Source organism: Oncorhynchus mykiss, chromosome 7 (assembly GCF_057628025.1).
Source record: "Oncorhynchus mykiss isolate SJ-2025 chromosome 7, ASM5762802v1, whole genome shotgun sequence".
Taxonomy (NCBI): Eukaryota; Metazoa; Chordata; class Actinopteri; order Salmoniformes; family Salmonidae; genus Oncorhynchus; species Oncorhynchus mykiss.
The window spans coordinates 25,229,929-25,248,365 of NC_143028.1; the positions used below are offsets into that span (position 1 = coordinate 25,229,929).

General features: G+C 42.0%; 1 protein-coding gene and 1 long non-coding RNA gene across 4 annotated transcripts in view; one reads left to right on the forward strand and one right to left on the reverse strand.

The window, feature by feature from the left end:
• Positions 1 to 6,378: 6,378 nt before the first annotated feature.
• LOC118965350 (uncharacterized) overlaps positions 6,379 to 18,437 on the reverse strand; it is a 38,094-nt gene continuing 26,035 nt past the window's right edge. Inside the window, exon 2 of one of the 3 annotated variants that reach the window (XR_016497146.1) lies at positions 6,379 to 7,641. Coding sequence is in view for 2 of the 3 variants with exons in the window: in XM_090240571.1 (XP_090096697.1) it covers positions 7,251 to 7,606 (356 nt within the window). In the remaining variant the exon portion in view is untranslated. Of the gene's footprint in view, positions 7,642 to 9,899; positions 11,600 to 18,437 lie in introns of those variants that run through there. The other 2 variants (XM_090240571.1, XM_090240572.1) reach the window with 2 other exon arrangements.
• LOC149982493 (uncharacterized) lies at positions 14,602 to 16,174 on the forward strand. The gene is made up of 2 exons (XR_016497149.1): positions 14,602 to 15,467; positions 15,603 to 16,174. It is a non-coding gene; the product is annotated as an uncharacterized LOC149982493 (long non-coding RNA).

The window sequence follows — 18,437 nt, forward strand, 5'->3', positions numbered from 1 at the left end:
CTCTGACTTGTGTGTGGTTTGCTCTCATGATTTGGTAAATACAGGAAATTTCCACAACACCATTCACAATGCTGGCTGAGGTACGAGAAAAACATGACATATTATTTCCTAATTGTAAAAAAATCCCCACTCCTTTATCAACTAGTCTTTCACTGTTTAACCAGAATAACATGAGTTGTGTCCTTCATACTGTTAGACTGTTAGTCCATAATCAACTAGTCTCTCACTGTTCAACCAGAATAACATAAGTAGTGTCATTCAGACTGTTAGTCCATAATCAACTAGTCTCTCACTGTTCAACCAGAATAACATAAGTAGTGTCATTCAGACTGTTAGTCCATAATCAACTAGTCTCTCACTGTTTAATTAACCAGAATAACATGAGTTGTGCCAATCAAACTGTTAGACTGTTAGTCCGTAATCAACTAGTCTCTCACTGTTTAACCAGAATAACATGAGTTGTGTCTTTCAGACTGTTAAACTGTTAGTCCATAAGCATATTCAGCTACTTAGATGTCATGTATTGTCATGTTATGTTCTCTATAATGAAACATCACCAAGTGAAATAAAGTTGATAAGATACTATTAATAGACATTAAATAAAAAAATGGTTGTTCAGAAATCATTAATTATCTTGTTGCTCTCATGAAATAAACTAAATATTTGAATAATTGCAAGGAACATATTTGCATATTGCAGAAATCCTAAGAAAGAAATCCTGAATGTATTGAAATGCCTGGAGGGGATGTGTTCATTCATAACCCATCATTTATACATGTTAATTTATACCTGTTAGTTCATAACTGTCACACCCTGACCATAATTTGCTTTGTATGTTTCTATGTTTTGTTTGGTCAGGGTGTGTTCTATGTTGGATGTCTAGTTTGTCTGTTTCTGTGTTTGGCCTGATAGGGTTCTCAATCAGAGGCAGGTGTTAGTCATTGTCTCTGATTGGGAACCATATTTAGGTAGCCTGTTTTGTCATTGTGGGTTGTGGGTGATTGTCTATGTTAGTTGCTTGTGTCAGCACAGTTCTTATTATAGCTTCACGGTCATTATTGGTTTATTGTTTTTGTATAGTGTTGCAGTGTTCAAAAATTGGAAATTGATGTCACCTGGGTCAGCTTTCCATACTCGTCCTGAGGTAGTCGTCTGGTGAAGACTGTGCCAGCCTCACGCACCAGGCCTCCTGTGCACCTCCCTAGCCCTGCACGTCCTGTGCCAGCTCAGCGCTACAGCGCTCCTAGCCGTGCTAACCGTGGCGGGCGTTGTACTGGTCAGGCACCGTGTTATGCGGTGGAACGCACGGTGTCCTCAGTACGCGTGCTTAGCCCGGTGCGCTACATCCCAGCTCCCCACATCTGCCGGGGTAGGGTGAAAATCCAGCCAGGGTGGATGGTGCCAGCCCTGCTCTCGAGATCTCCAGTGCGCCTTCACGGTCCGGTCTATCCAGTGCTACCTCCACGCACCAGCCCTCCGGTGGCAGCCCCCCGCACCAGGCTGTCCCTCCGTCTTTTGCCTACAGGTGCCTGTCCAGCGCTGCCAGAGTCTCCCGTCTCTCCAGAGCGGCCAGGGTCTCCCGTCTCTCCAGAGCGGCCAGGGTCTCCCGTCTCTCCAGAGCGGCCAGGGTCTCCCGTCTGTCCAGAGCGGCCAGGGTCTCCCGTCTGTCCTGAGCCGCCAGAGTCTCCCGTCTGTCCTGGGCCGCCAGAGTCTCCCGTCTGTCCTGAGCGGCCAGAGTCTCCCGTCTGTCCTGAGCGGCCAGAGTCTCCCGTCTGTCCTGAGCGGCCAGAGTCTCCCGTCTGTCCTGAGCGGCCAGAGTCTCCCGTCTGTCCTGAGCGGCCAGAGTCTCCCGTCTGTCCTGAGCGGCCAGAGTCTCCCGTCTGTCCTGAGCGGCCAGAGTCTCCCGTCTGTCCTGAGCGGCCAGAGTCTCCCGTCTGTCCTGGGCCGCCAGAGTCTCCCGTCTGTCCTGGGCCGCCAGAGTCTCCCGTCTGTCCTGGGCCGCCAGAGTCTCCCGTCTGTCCTGGGCCGCCAGAGTCTCCCGTCTGTCCTGGGCCGCCAGAGTCTCCCGTCTGTCCTGGGCCGCCAGAGTCTCCCGTCTGTCCTGGGCCGCCAGAGTCTCCCGTCTGTCCTGGGCCGCCAGAGTCTCCCGTCTGTCCTGGGCCGCCAGAGTCTCCCGTCTGTCCTGGGCCGCCAGAGTCTCCCGTCTGTCCTGGGCCGCCAGAGTCTCCCGTCTGTCCTGGGCCGCCAGAGTCTCCCGTCTGTCCTGGGCCGCCAGAGTCTCCCGTCTGTCCTGGGCCGCCAGAGTCTCCCGTCTGTCCTGGGCCGCCAGAGTCTCCCGTCTGTCCTGGGCCGCCAGAGTCTCCCGTCTGTCCTGGGCCGCCAGAGTCTCCCGTCTGTCCTGGGCCGCCAGCCAGCCAGGAGCCGCCAGACCCGCCAGCCAGCAGCCGCCAGAGCCGCCAGCCAGCCAGGAGCCGCCAGCCAGCCAGGAGCCACCAGCCAGCCAGGAGCCGCCCCTCAGTCCGGAGCCGCCCCTCAGTCCGGAGCCGCCCCTCAGTCCGGAGCCGCCCCTCAGTCCGGAGCCGCCCCTCAGTCCGGAGCCGCCCCTCAGTCCGGAGCCGCCCCTCAGTCCGGAGCCGCCCCTCAGTCCGGAGCCGTCCCTCAGTCCGGAGCCGTCCCTCCGTCCAGTGGGGCCCTTTAGCAGGGTTGCAAGTCCTAGGTTGGCGGCGAGGGTCGCCGCTCAAAGGACGCTACTAAGGTGGACTAAGACTATGGTGGAGTGGGGGCCACGTCCAGTGCCAGTGCCGCCAAAAATCAACATTAATCACTAACCTTTGATGAATTTCATCAGATGACACTCATAGGACATCATGTTACACAATATATGTATGTTTTGTTCGATAATGTGCATATTTATATCCAAAAATATCAGTTTACATTGGCGCATTACGTGCGGTAATGTTTTGATCCCAAAACATCCGGTGATTTTGCAGAAATACTCATAATAAACATTGATTAAAGATGCAAGTGTTATTCACAGAATTAAAGATAGACTTATCTTCTATGCAACCGCTGTGTCAGATTTTTTTAAAACTTTGCGGAAAAAGCATAATCTGAGAACGGCGCTCAGTACCCAATTCAGCCAAAGAAAACTCTGCTATTTTGGAGTCAAGATTAGTAAATATAAATATTCACTTACCTTTGATGATTTTCATCAGAAAGCACTTCTAGGAATCCCTGTTGTTAGCGTGTTCAGCCCAGTAATCCATCTTCATGAGGCGCGAGCACTTCCTCCAGACAAAAACTTGAAAAGTTCCGTTACAGGTTGTAGAAACAAGTCAAATGATGTATGCAATCAATCTTTAGGATTTTTAACTTAAATCACCAATAAGGTTCCAACCGAAGAATTTCATTGACTTGAAGAAAAGCATTGGAACGAGAGCATACTCTGTCGGGAGTGCGCGTCATGAGACCCAGGCTCTCTGCCAGACCACTCACTCAAAAAGCAATTATGAGCCCCTCCTTTACAGTAGAGTACTAAAACCAGTGTCTAAAGACGGTGACATCTAGTGGAAGCCCTAGGAAGTGCAAGCACTTCCAAATCTTACAGGGATTTCAACAGGCACTGTTTTGAAAATCGATTTCTCACTTCCTGTTTGGATTTCTTCTCAGGTTTTTGTCTGCCATATGAGTTCTGTTATACTCACAGACATAATTCAAACAGTTTTAGAAAATTAAGAGTGTTATCTATCCATTACTACTAATAATGCATATATGTAATGCATATACATATATCTGCATATGCATATAATTGCATCTGGGACAGAGTAGGAGGCCGTTCAGTTTGGGCACGCTATTCATCCAAAAGTGAAAATGCTGCCCCCTATTCCAAAAAAGTTATTCATTCATAACCCATCATTTATACCTGTTAGTTCATAACCCATCATTTATACCTGTTAGTTCATAACCCATCATTTATATCTGTTAGTTCATATCCCATCATTTATACCTGTTAGGTCATAACCCATTATTAATAACGGTTAATTAATAACCCATCATTTATACCTGTTTATTCATAACCCATCATTTATACTTGTTAGTTTATAACCCATCAATTATACCTGTTAGTTCATTACTGATCATTTATACCTGTTAATTCATAACCCATCATTTATACCTGTTAGTTCATAACACATCATTTATACCTGTTCGTTCATAACCCATCATTTATACCTGTTAGTTCATAACCCATCATTTATACCTTTTGCTTTAAAGGGGCGGTTCAGGCAGGCTGGCACGCTCCTTGACCTTACTTGGCAGGAACTAATTGGTATCCATAATAAACCCCAGGAAGAGTAGCTGCTGTCTTGGGAGGGACTAATGGGGATCCTGTTAAGGGGATTTTTTTTAATCAATAATGACTAATTATGTATACATTTCAATCAGGACTGACTAATCAGAATACTATTATGTTACTGTATATGTACTAATCAGAATACTATTATGTTACTGTATATGTATGAATTTTATTTTTAATCCTAGTACTGAATGTGTGTAAATATAATCAAGAATTAGAACAATGACTGTCTGTACCTTGGTAGAAATGACTGAACTATATCGCCAGACTGGCTAGAAGGCTTATCTACACCAGCTGTCCTAAGCTCAGTCATATATCATCTTAATAGGGAGAGACGATGTGAGAACCATACAGCCTTTGTACTAGAGCGGAGATGACACGGGCTGGGACTGAAACTAATGACGTCATTTTAAGTTTAGAACCTGTGGTAAAATGTGTAAGGAGCAGTACTCATGAGAATAAACGCAGCTGGTTGATTTCAAAGGCTTGTCTCTGTCCATTTTACACCAATAAGGGTCTTACAACCTCTTATGAATTGACAGAGTGTTTGATTTTAATTGGGTATTTAAACAGAGGAATTTAATTCCTGTAACAGATCCATAATAGACTCCAGAAAGAGTAGCTGCTGCCTTGGCAGGAACTAATGGGGATCCATAATAAATACAAATACTTGTATCAATATATTTGTCTCTCTTTACTCTTGGATTAGAAAAGGCTAATTAGCATCAAAGTAGATGACATGCAAGACTACAAATCCCTGAAAGCTCCTGCATGTCATCTCTCTCACATCTCGACACCTTTCACAGAACAGTTCACAGAATTGTCCATTGAAATAAATGTTGACAATTTAATCATTGCTACATTTAGGTCTTGATTGGTGGAGTGCTGCAGAGATGGTCGTCCTTCTGGAAGGTTCTCCCATCTCCACAGAGGATCTCTGGAGCTCTGTCAGAGTGAACATCGGGTTCTTGTTCACCTCCCTGACCAAGGCCCTTCTCCCCCGATTTCAGTTTGGCCGGGCGGCCAGCTTTAGGAAGAGTCTTGGTGGTTCCAAACTTCTTCCATTTAAGAATGATAGAGGCCACTGTGTTCTTGCCGACCTTCAATGCTGAAGACATTTTTTGGTATCTTTCCCCAGATCTGTGCCTCGACACAGTCCTGTCTCAGAGCTCTATGGACAATTCCTTTGACCTCATGGCTTGGATTTTGCTCTGACATGCACTGTAATCTGTGGGACCTTATAAAGACAGGTGTGTGCCTTTCTAAATCATGTCTAATCAATTAAATTTACCACAAGTGGACTCCAATCAAGTTGTAGAAACATCTCAAGGATGATCAATGTAATTCAGGATGCATCTGAGTTCAGTTGAGTCTCATAGTAAAGGGTCTGAATACTTAAGTAAATACATTTGCAAAAATGTAAAAAAAAATGTATTTGGTTTGTCATTATGGGGTATTGTGTGTAGATTGATGAGGGGGGAAAATGATTAAATTTTAGAATAAGGCTGTAACGTAACAAAATGTGGAAAAAGTGAAGGTGTCTGAATACTTAACAAATGCACTGTATACCTCTGGCAGAATGTTCTACTGCTGGCAGAGTTTTCTACAATTGGCAGTTTTGTACAGTCACATGATACGTGGTGTAGAAAAGTCCAATCTTAGGAGAGTACATGAGAGGCACTATACTGTGTGTCTGCAGGTGTCTATCTCGTCAAAACCACTGATACAGGAGCCCCTCCACACTCTGGTGGGATGGACCATGTCTACAGAGAAACTTAGATTCAAATACTTAGATATGTGTGTATTGGTTATATGTTGTGAAATAGTTAGATATAACTTGTTAGATATTACTGCACTGTCGGAGCTAGAAACACAAGCATTTCACTACACCCGCAATAACATCTGCTAAACACGTGTAAGTGACCAATAAAATGTGATTTTGATATGAAATAAACAGTCAATATGACTCCAAAGGAGTTGAATTTGTTAAAAGTCCATATTGATACAGAAACACTAAACCATGATTTATATTTATTAAGAACAAGTTTATTGACAAAGTCGTGAAAAATTGGAAGAACTGAATAAACCACATTTTGGCTATGATCAAAGATATGCCTCTGGGGTCAAAATGATCCATGTCAGAAGTATGGTTCAATGCAAATATGTGTAAAGTTTGATTCGTTTTTTAATGAGTGAGAATTTAAAACAATCAACACATGCTTCTCTTTGAACGACTTAATATAATATTAAACTTTTATGAAATAAATGAAAAATTAACATTTTGGTTCCTCAACTGCGTTGCCCACTCCAGTCAGCAGATGGCGATGTGCGTCTTTTAGTCGCTGTGTATTAAACACACTTCTGTCGTATGTAATTGTTGGTCCATTTAAATATAGATTTACGTTGTTTGTCAGCTAGTTTAGGACTAAGCTAGTCGCTAATGCTAGCTAGCTAACATCCCCGACCATGAGTTCACTAAGCTACTCTCCTCCTGATAAAGAAGAGGAGGTCTGCTGGACGGAGAAAGAAGCTCTCGTCAAAGAGGAGAAGGAAGAAAAGGATGTTACAATAGAAAAACAAGCAGAGGGTGGGGCTGTTCCTGTGAAAGATGAAGAGAAAGACGTTTCATTGAAAGAAGAGGAAGATACGTTCAAAGTGAAAGAGGAGGAGGATGTTACAGTAAAAGAAGAGGAGGAGGAAGAGAAGGATGTTACAATACAAAAACAAGTAGAGGGTGAGGCTGTTACCGTGAAAGAAGAAGAGAAAGACGTTTCAGTGAGAGGATGTTACAGTAAAAGAAGCCATTCTGGCTGGATGCAAGCTTCCCTCCGGCAAATGCGGGACGCTGGCACCGAGCATACCGGCCTGTGAATACTCCGCCTCGGTACCGTGCCCATCACCCCATAGCACGGGGCCTGACCAGTCCCATGCTCGCCACGGTAAGTATGGGGAGTTGGCTCAAGTCTGCTTCCTTACTCTGCCACACTCCCCGTGGCCTCTCCCTAAAAAAATTGGGGGGGCTGCCTCTCGGGCTTCCTTGCCAGCCGTGTTCGCTGGTTCCTCTCTCCGGCTGCCTCTGCTCTCCTAGCTGCCTCCACCTGTTCCCATGGAAGGCGATCCCTTCCCGCCAGGATCTCCTCCCATGAGTAGACTCCCTTGTCATCCAGAACGTCCTCCCATGTCCAGGTGTCCACCTTACCATGCTGCTTGGTCCGTTGGTGGTGGGAAGTTCTGTCACGGCTGGCTGAAGGACTGGACCAAGGTGCAGCATGGTAAGCGTACATTTTCTTTATTTAAAAATGACACCGACAAAACAAAGAACAAAACCAAACCGTGAAGCTTTGGGCTATGTGCCCTGATCAAAGTCAAAATTAACTTCCCACAAAACAGGTGGGGGAAAAGGGTACCTATGTATGGTTCTCAATCAGAGACAACGATAGACAGCTGTCCCTGATTGAGAACCATACTAGGCCAAGACATAGAAATACAAAACATAGAAAAAATGAAATAATATGCCCACCCTAGTCACACCCTGGCCTAACCAAAATAGAGAATAAAAAGCCTCTATGGCCAGGGCGTGACAGAATGGCTGAAGCTACACTGTAACATGTAGAACATCAAGAGTGGACCATCAACAAAACGTTAACGATTGATCAAACGCATCCATTGACAATGCCTGAAATACTGTAGTCCTCAATATCTCCTATTAGATTGTCCCAACATGTTATCTTTAAGGAGCAATCAGCGTTTTGTTTTACTCCAATGTTTGTCAGTAAATATAAACAAACACTGTATATCCTCAAAACATGGTTAATGTTGATGTCATGGATGGTTGCATTTCTCCAGCCCCAACACTCAGCTTTTTACCGAAACGAGCGGGGAGTACGCTTTGTTATTGTTTCTACTAGAGGTCGACCGATTATGATTTTTCAACGCCAATACCGATTATTGGAGGACCAAAAAAAGCCGATACCGGTTAATCGGACGATTTTTTAAATTGTTTTTATATATATACACAGACATTTTTGTAATAATGACAATTGCAACAATACTGAATGAACAATGAACACTTTTATTTTAACTTAATATAATCCATAAATAAAATCAATTTAGTCTCAAATAACATGGGAACATATGTTAAAAGGAACCACCAGCTTTCATGGGTATTCAATATTCCCAGTTCAGAAGTTTTAGGTTGTAGTGCAGAAAGCAGAGCTTGTCTGCATGCTCCCCTGTCAGTCAGCTCCTCCGCTTATCATAAATGACCACCCCTCACTGAACACTCTCTCGCTTGGGACCGAAGAAGGTGGGGGACAGAGAAACGTCTTTGCCAGTGGAGCGAATGATTGAAGTCTGTCCTCATTCTGCTTCCACCACTCCAAAAGGCAAGCCGCTCTTTCTGTCAATGACAGTTTCTGTGAGGTAACGCTCAAACTCAATTTAAAAAATTCCCTGGACTTCAGCCCTCCCCTCTTGGCTTCCAAGGATTCTAGCGTAGAGGCTGTCCACCAGACTGAGTGGCTGATCTACCTGGACTCTTTGCCTTTTTGAACCAGGATCTGGGTCCTCCTCTTCACTCGTCCCATCTGCTGTGGCTCTGGGATTTGGTTTCCTTAGTAGGACAGACTCCTCCTTCAGCCACTCTTTTGCTTTCTCTAGTGCTGTCCCTGAGCTGAAGGCATAGCTCTTGTAAAGTGGATCCAGGACAGTTCCAGCACCAGGCACTTTGTCTCCTCGGCCTTGGAGAACCTGCTTGTCAGACTGTCCAACATGGTCTTTGTTACAGGAATTAAATTAATTTGTTTCATTTAACCAATTCAATTAAACTATTGTTTGGTGGTCTGGGGAAATGCATCATCTAGTGAAGTTAGGAGGCTGCAGAATGCACAGAATAAAGCAGCAAGGATTGTTTTAAGGCGGAGATATGGTTCTTCTGTTGCAGTCATGCGCAGTGTTCTTGGTTGGTCATCAATCGACAAGATAATTGAAAAAAACATGCTTATCTTATTTTATAATATACATCATTTAAAATGGCCAAGTTCTATTCACAATGGTATTCAGTTGGTAAGAGACAGACATTCTGGAAATACTAGGAATAGATTGTCCACCATCTATGCGTTATCCAGACAGAAAAAAGAAATGGGCAAAATAACATTTCGATTTAGAGCAATAAAGAAATTGAATAAATTAACTGAGCAAACTAGAAACCTTTCAATATATAAGTTTACATATTATTTAAAAACAATTTAAATATAGTATATAGAAATGTTGTGGGACTATAGTAGATGAAGAATATATATTTTTTTTTTACAAAAAAATATTATTAGATTGAGTATTTATTGGGTCATTATGCTAGTGTATTATGTATGTATGTATGTTTGTGAAAGTGTGTTTGTATTATAAATTGTATTTTAATGTTAATGACTCTTGGAAGATTAGTCCAAATGGGGACTAAAAGAGATCCTAATAAAATCAAATCAAACACTCTGCCCACTCATAAGAATTTGTAAGACCCTTATTTGCATAAAATGGACAGAGACCAGTCTCAAAATCAATCAGTAGTGTTTATTCTCGAGAGTACTGAACACGATACAATTTACCACAGGTTATAAACTGAAAATGACATCATTAGTTTTCGAACTGTCCCGTCTCTTCTCCACTCCAGTACAATGGCAGTATAGTTCTCAAGCCTTCCCACATAGTCTCCCACCAATTTAGATAATTTATGACCGAGCAAAGGTCTTCCTGTGTAGATAAGCATTCTAGCCAGTCTGACGATAACTTCATTCATTTCTACCAAGGAACAGACAGTCAATGTTCTAATTCTTGATTATAATTACACACATTATATTCAGTACTAGGATTAAAAGAAAATTCATACATCTATACAGTAACATAATACTATTCTGATTAGTCAGTCCTGATTGAAATGTATACATAATTAGTAATTATTGATAAAAAATCCCTTAACAGTCTTCCATAAAGTTTTGATGCCTTGAGTAGAAGAACCCTCCTGCTGTAGCATCAGCTTCAGCACCGACACACTGGAGATTGTGCATGCTGCTGTAGAGTTGTAGTGGCTCATCTCCAGTGTCACCTCCTCCATAGGTGCCAGAGTCTCAATTAGGTTAGAGACAATGTCCAACTGTGCAGCAGACAAACTGCTGATGTGTCCGTATTCACCTGCATACACATTCAGTGCATGCCTCTGTTCAAACATCCTCTGCAACATGTGTAGTGTTGAGTTCCAGCGAGTTTGAACTGCTTGGATGATGCTGTGTTTGGGGAGGCCAAGCTCTTCCTGAATGGCCCTCAGCCTCTGTTTGGCCAGTACAGAGTGGTCAAAGTGAGTTGCACAGCTCTTCAACATGGCAATAATGTCTAGCACAGCTCTGACTGGATAGGCCATCATTGATTACAAGCTATAGGGTGAGCGCACTGCAGCTGAAGTCTAGATGCTCTGCCAGTCTCATACCTTTCACCATGTTTGCCCCACTGTCCCTGAGGACCAGCACTACACATGCTGTGTGGATTTCCCAGTATTCCAACATAGTCAAAAACATCTCTCTGATGTAGTTTCCTGTGTGTGATCCAGTCATAGTCTTGACATTCAGCACAACCTGCTTTCTTGTCCAGACATTGTCAATGAAATGTCCAGTAAGGCTCATCAGGGACTCTGTAGTGCCTGACCAGCAGTCAGTTGTGAATGCCATGTGTGGAGCATTGACTGGTGCCACCAGATTCTTCATTTTCATCACAACTCTTTCATGTGTTTTATCTAGTATCTCGATGCGAAAATATTTTTATCTTTGATCCTGTACCGGGGTTCAGCAAGAGTAATCAGCCACTGAAAATCAACGTCAGACACCATTGCGAATGGCTGGTTGTCAGTGGCAATAATCTCAATAATTGCTACATCCATCTTCTTGGCCCTTGGGTCTTCGTCCTGCCATTTTGCTTGTTTATTAAAAAGTTGTAAGATTGTATATAGCCTGCGATGTCTGTGACGTGTCTGTATCACTTTTTCCTTGTGAAGAATTTGCGTTTGCTTTTTTCATCATTGCTTCCTTATGGGCTTTTGGGTCGGTGTTCTTAAGGTTATTCCTTCAGGCTAGTGGTATTTTTAGATTTAGCCGTTGCTGACCACATGCTTACATCTTTTTTTTTACAAATAAGACACCTTGTTTTCCCTGGTGCCAATTCCATTTAATAGTCCCACACTGGTGCTCTGCTTTTCTCTGCCATCTGTAAAACACAAACACACACAGAGCGTTGGACTAGTAACCGAAAGGTTGCAAGTTCATATCCCCGAGCTGACAAGGTACAAATCTGTAGTTCTGCACCTGAACAGGCAGTTAACCCACTGTTCCTAGGTCGTCATTGAAAATAAGAATTTGTTCTTAACTGACTTGCCTAGTTAAAGCTTGGTCACAAATGGGTCTTCCAAATGGACAATGACCCCAAGCCTACTTCCAAAGTTGTGGCAAAATGGCTTAAGGACAACAGAGTTAAGGTATTGAAGTGGCCATCACAAAGCCCTTACCTCAATCCCATAGAGAATTTGTGGGCAGAACTGAAAAAGTGTGTGCGAGCATGGAGGCCTACAAACCTGACTCAGTTACACCAGCTCTGTCAAGAGGAATGGGCAAAAATTCACTCAACTTATTGTGGGAAGCTTGTGGAAGGCTACCCAAATCGTTTGACCCAAGTAAAAAAATGTAAAGGCAATGCTACCAAATACTATTCGAGTGTATGTAAACTTCTGACCCACTGGGAATGTTATGAAAGAATTAAAAGCTGAAATAAATAATTATCTCTACTATTATTCTGACATTTCACATTCTTAACTTCCTGACTGATGTCTTGAGATGTTACTTCAATACATCAACATAATTTCCATACCTCATGATGCCATCTATTTGTGAAGTGTACCAGTCCCTCCTGCAGAAAAGCACCCCCACAACATGATGCTGCCACCACCGTGCTTCACGGTTGGGATGGTGTTCTTCGGCTTGCAAGCCTCCCCCTTTTTCCTCCAAACATAACGATCATCATGGCCAAACAGTTCTATTTTAGTTTCATCAGACCAGAGGACATTTCTCCAAAAAGTAAGATCTTTGTCCCCATGTGCATGTGATGGCTGCATGGTCCCATGGTGTTTATACTTGCGTACAATTGTTTGTACAGAATGTGGTACCTCCAGGCATTTGACATTTGCTCCCAAGGATGAACCAGACTTGTGGAGGTCTACAATTTTTTTTCGGAGGTCTTGGCTGATTTCTTTTGATTTTCCCAAGATGTCAAGCAAAGAGGCACTGAGTTTGAATGTAGGCCTTGAAATACATCCACAGGTACACCTCCAATTGACTCAAATGATGTCAATTAGCCAATCATAAGATTCTAAAGCCATGACATCATTTTCTGGAATTTTCCAAGCTGTTTAACTTCACTAGGGTAGGGGGCAGGATTTTGACATCCAGAAAACCTGAGAAAATTCATCCAGGGATTGAGGTCATAGGATTTCCAATGGGTTTCTATGGGACACCCTTATTATTAGGAACCTGGTTGCAGTTCCTATGGCTTCCACTAGATGTCAACAGTCTTTAGAAATTGTTCTATGTTTTTCTTTAGAGAAATGAAGAAGTAGTCCTATTCATTGTACGTGTCACTCAAGGTGGACTCTACTGTTTTGGTGCGCGTGAACAGGAGCGCGCTACACGTTGTTTTTATCCAGTATTAGAAACAGTTTATTCCTTCTTAAATTTTATAGATTATTTACGTTTTAGGGTAACTGAGGTTGGTATAGGAACGTGGTTTGAAATGTTTGAACCAAGTTTTACAGGCAACTTATTAGATACTTTGTAGGCATGTTGGGCGAGTTGAAACCGGTGTATTTCTGAATCAAACGCGCCAGATAAATTGACATTTTTGTGACATAAAGAAGGACATTATCGAACAAAAGGACCATTTGTGATGCTTCTGGGACATTTTGGAGCGCCAACAGAAGAAGATCTTCAAAGGTAAGGCATTAATTATATCGCTATTTCTGACTTTTGTGTTGCCCCTGCCTGGTTGAAAAATGATTTTCATGTGTTTGTATGCGGGCGCTGTCCTCAGATAATCGCATTGTGTGCTTTCGCTGTAAAGCCTTTTTGATATCTGACACTTTGGCTGGATTAACAAGAAGTTAAGCTTTATTTTGATGTATAACATATTTTCAAGAATGTTCAATATTTGAATTTAGTATTTTTGAATTTCGTGCTCTGCAATTTCACGGGATGTTGGCCAGGTGGGACGGTAGCGTCCCACATACACTAAGTTGACTGCCTTTAACTTCTCTAGGGTATGTAAAACTTCTGACCCATTGGAATTGTGAAACAGTGAATAAGGGAAAAAATGTCTGTAAACAATAGTTGGAAAAATACTTGTGTCATGCACAAAGTAAATGTTCTAACCGACTTGCCAAAACTATAGTTTGTTAACAAGAAATTTGTGGAGTGGTTGAAAAACAAGTTAATGACTCCAACCTAAGTGTATGTAAACTTCTGACTTCATACCTATGATCACTCGGCTATACAGCTGATGCCTCCCAGACTCTTCACTAAGATGACTAGAAGCCACTACATCACCGGATTCCTGCTGTAAGCTCTGGACCTTTGCACCGGACGCACCGGATTGGCTATAGTGGCTTACGCCATTGTCCCGAAGCTAGCACCAGTTAGCCTCGAGGAGCAGGCCGGGAGATGGGCCTGGCTCAAGGCTAGCTTCGGGGCTGGGCCACTCGATAGCAGCTAGCTAGCTGCGATTATCCGGTGTAATGGTCCAGAGTTTACGGCAGGAATACAGTGATGTAGTGGAGAAAAACAATCCGATATGCTCAGGGTTGATATCGCGCTGTGCAGACTAGAGGTCGACCGATTAAATCGGAATGGCCGATTAATTAGGGCTGATTTCAAGTTTTCATTACAATCGGTGATAGGCATTTTTGGACACAGATTGTGGCCGATTACATATTAGCTAAAGTTCGTTGGCTACTAACTCATACATTATCGTTACAAATGTTATTGCTAGATTATAGAAGAAACATAGCTAGCTACTTTTTCTCCGTCCACCGGATGATTCGACATGGCTACAGTAGCTAGCTAGTTACACTGTATCCTGCAGGGAAGAGCGTGTTCCACGACGTGCAGAAAGGATTGTGGAAAGTTGACTGATGAACGCAAGCTGCATCTGTTCAATAGGTTCTATACTGTCCCATACGAGAAACAACAAGCGTTGATTCTCTCCGGCTTAGAACAGGTTAGAAATAAGACAAAACGCCTATTATTATAATAGCTATATTGAACACTTGCATAGTTTAACTTTGACAGTAATGATACGTACATTAACGTTAACTCTAAAAGTGCTGTGTTACACAATGGTGCAATACAAACTCATTCTGTGTATAGATTGGGAGTGTGTGAAAGATGGAGGTCCTGATCAAGCAATATCCTGAATGTGCTACAGTATATTAAATTCTGAATTCATCATTGTCAATTTTTATTGCAGCATGAGGTGAAACGGAGACGTAAACCTGAGGATTCAAAGGAGAACAAACGATGGAAACAAACCTTCAAATACCATGTACAGCAAGCAGGCCAGAGATTGAATGTGTGCAAGGTTACTTTCATGTCTGTGTTCCAGCTAACCAACAGCCGTCTTCAGGCAAGTGAAAATATGAATTAATGTCTATATGAATATCAATTACAAACATATTGTATTCTCTGTACAGATGCTGACAGATGCTGTGGGCAGAATAACAACTGGTGGATGCTCAATCTGATGTCGATGCTCGTCTCTATGGGTTACTTTACCCAAGTTGAGCAGAAGTTCATGGTCTCTGGTCATTCTTTTCTTCCTTGTGATCGATCTTTTGCCACCATCGAGAAGAGGCGCAAGGTGTCAGTCCTTCATACACCTGATGATGTTTCAAAGATGATACTTGAAGCACAACCAGCAAAACCATTCAAGGTGATGAGGATGCAATGTGAAGACTTCAGGCACCTCCCAGATTCTGTCCTCAAGCGACCAGCTGGACTACAGATCACCTCAGTGAGGTGGTTAAAAGTCACAGGTATTGCACAGAGAATAGTTTACTAACATCCCATCAACACGCAACATGTTGTTCTAACAATAAAATATCCTAATGCTTGACTGTGAAAGTTGTTATTGATGTCAGGAACTTAAAATGTTTCTGTTCTAATTTCAGTTGAGGATCCTTGGAATCTGTACGCCAAACAGAGCCACAGTCTATTTGAGGGATGGAAGTCGTGGCTGATCTCCAAACCAAAACAAGGAGCTACACCTCAGCCTCCCTATTTTGCAAGCCACTACCCTAGAGCATATGAGAGTCCTCTGCCCATCAAAAAAAACAAGTACCAAGATCTGATGACCATGCTCAACTACTTGCCAGCTGCTGCACACTCTTTTTATGAATCACTGCAGAGTGAATCATTTGTTGTTAAACCAAGCTACATAATTAAACGTTTTTTTCTGTGAGTTTATGATCCCCTGAACCTGTATACTGTAGTATGTTGAATCTGTATACATTTCAGAAGACATGTCACCCCTATTGTAGGAAATTAAATGTATCGTAGGTGTTTTCTATGTGAATCAATTTGTGTATGATTTGAACCAGCACAATATATTGAATTAATTTAATTTTAAGATGTTGTTCCTAGTGTAGAAAATGTTATGTACAATGTGTTCTGTTGATAATTATTTTGTGTGATCATTTGAACCTTTTTTAATCTGAATGAATTAAAAACAAATAAGTCATCACATACAGTATGTGAGTATTCATTTGATCTTGATTCCCTTTTATTATTCATTACAATATACACTGTCTCTCTGTCACCACATTTAGCATTAACTCTAAGCAGTTAATACTTATTTACTGCTGTCACCTCAGTGCAGAAGGACATTTCTTGCCTTTAGCATGGGTTTAACGCAATTCACAACTTAATTACTGATCATGGTGTTAAACACAAAGAGAATGGTTTTCTGAACGTTTTGTAATATTGACCTTCGGGACCTGCATAATGGACATGCATATTGGCACATCACATTTATCCCTATTTGATATTTACAAGTTGTGCTTGTTTTGATTGAATTAATTTAATTGTATTCTATTTTGGTAGTTCTATGGTATGTTCACATTGAGGGCTTCATTTTAAATGAGACTAAGATTTCATGACTCAACTTTTAAGAAAAGTCATCATTGCTAAAGTTGATAGACCACCTTTAAATGAACCTCCATACAAATGAATTAACTGCATATTGCATTTAAGTTATTTACATGAAGGGCATCTGTACTTGAAAGTACTTAAAACATCATATCAGGTGTTAAAAAAGGACATCTTACAAGAGTCATGCAAAATGTCACATATACTGTTCTTCCACAAACTGAGATCATCACTGGAGATATACTGTTCTTCCACATTCTAAAAATTAAAACGGCAATAAAAAAAATATAATTTGTTGTTGGAAGATATGGGTATGGTGAATTATTTCTCAACCACAAAACACCTAATGTGGTACACACAATTAATAATATAAAAATAACTGATTATCTTAAAATGGAAAAATTGTCACATATATGGTTCTTCGTCTGTAGGGTTCATATGATCAATTTTTTTGGTTCTAGTCAGGATTCTAGCAGCCGTATTTAGCACTAACTGAAGTTTATTTAGTGCTTTATCCGGGTGGCCGGAAAGTAGAGCATTGCAGTAGTCTAACCTAGAAGTAACAAAAGCATGGATTCATTTTTCTGCATAATTTTTGGACAGAAAGTTTCTGATTTTTCAAAGTTACGTAGATGGAAAAAAGCTGTCCTTGAAACAGTCTTGATATGTTCGTCAAAAGAGAGATCAGGGTCCAGAGTAACGCCGAGGTCCTTCACAGTTTTATTTGAGAGTACTGAACAACCATCGAGATTAATTGTCAGATTCAACAGAAGATCTCTTTGTTTCTTGGGACCTAGAACAAGTATCAATTTTTTGTCCGAGTTTAAATGTAGAACGTTTGCAGAAATCCACTTCCTTATGTCTGAAACACAGGCTTCTAGCAAGGGCTATTTTGGGGCTTCACCATGTTTCATTGAAATGTACAGCTGTGTGTCATCCGCATAGCAGTGAAAGTTAACATTATGTTTTCGAATGACATCCCCAAGAGGTAAAACATATAGTGAAAACAATAGTGGTCCTAAAACGGAACCTTGAGGAACACCGACATTTACAGTTGATTTGTCAGAGGACAAACCATTCACAGACACAAACTGATATCTTTCTGACAGATAAGATATAAACCAGGCCAGAACTTGTCCATGTAGACCAATTTGGGTTTCCAATCTCTCCAAAAGAATGTGGTGATCGATGGTATCAAAAGTAGCACTAAGGTCTAGGAGCACGAGGACAGAAGCAGAGCCTCGGTCTGATGCCATTAAAAGGTAATTTACCACCTTCACAAGTGCAGTCTCAGTGCTATGATGGGGTCTAAAACCAGACTGAAGCATTTCGTATACATTGTTTGTCTTCAGGCAAGCTGCGCAACAGCTTTTTCAAAATGTTTTGAGAGGAATGGAAGATTCGATATAGGCCGATAGTTTTTTATATTTTTGGGGTCAAGACTTGGCTTTTTCAAGAGAGGCTTTATTACTGCCACTTTTAGTGAGTTTGGTACACTTCCGGTGGATAGAGAGACGTTTATTATGTTCAACATAGGAGGGCCAAGCACAGGAAGCAGCTCCTTCAGTAGTTTAGTTGGAATAGGGTCCAGTATGCAGCTTGAAAGTTTAGAGGCCAAGATTATTTTCATCATTGTGTCAAGAGATATAGTACTAAAACACTTGAGCGTCTCTCTTGATCCTAGGTCCTAGCAGAGTTGTGCAGACTCAGTACAACTGAGCTTTGGAGGAATACGCAGATTTAAAGAGGGGTCCGTAATTTGCTTTCTAATGATCATGATCTTTTCCTCAAAGAAGTTCATGAATTTATTACTGCTGAAGTGAAAGCCATCCTCACTTGGGGAATGCTGCTTCTTAGTT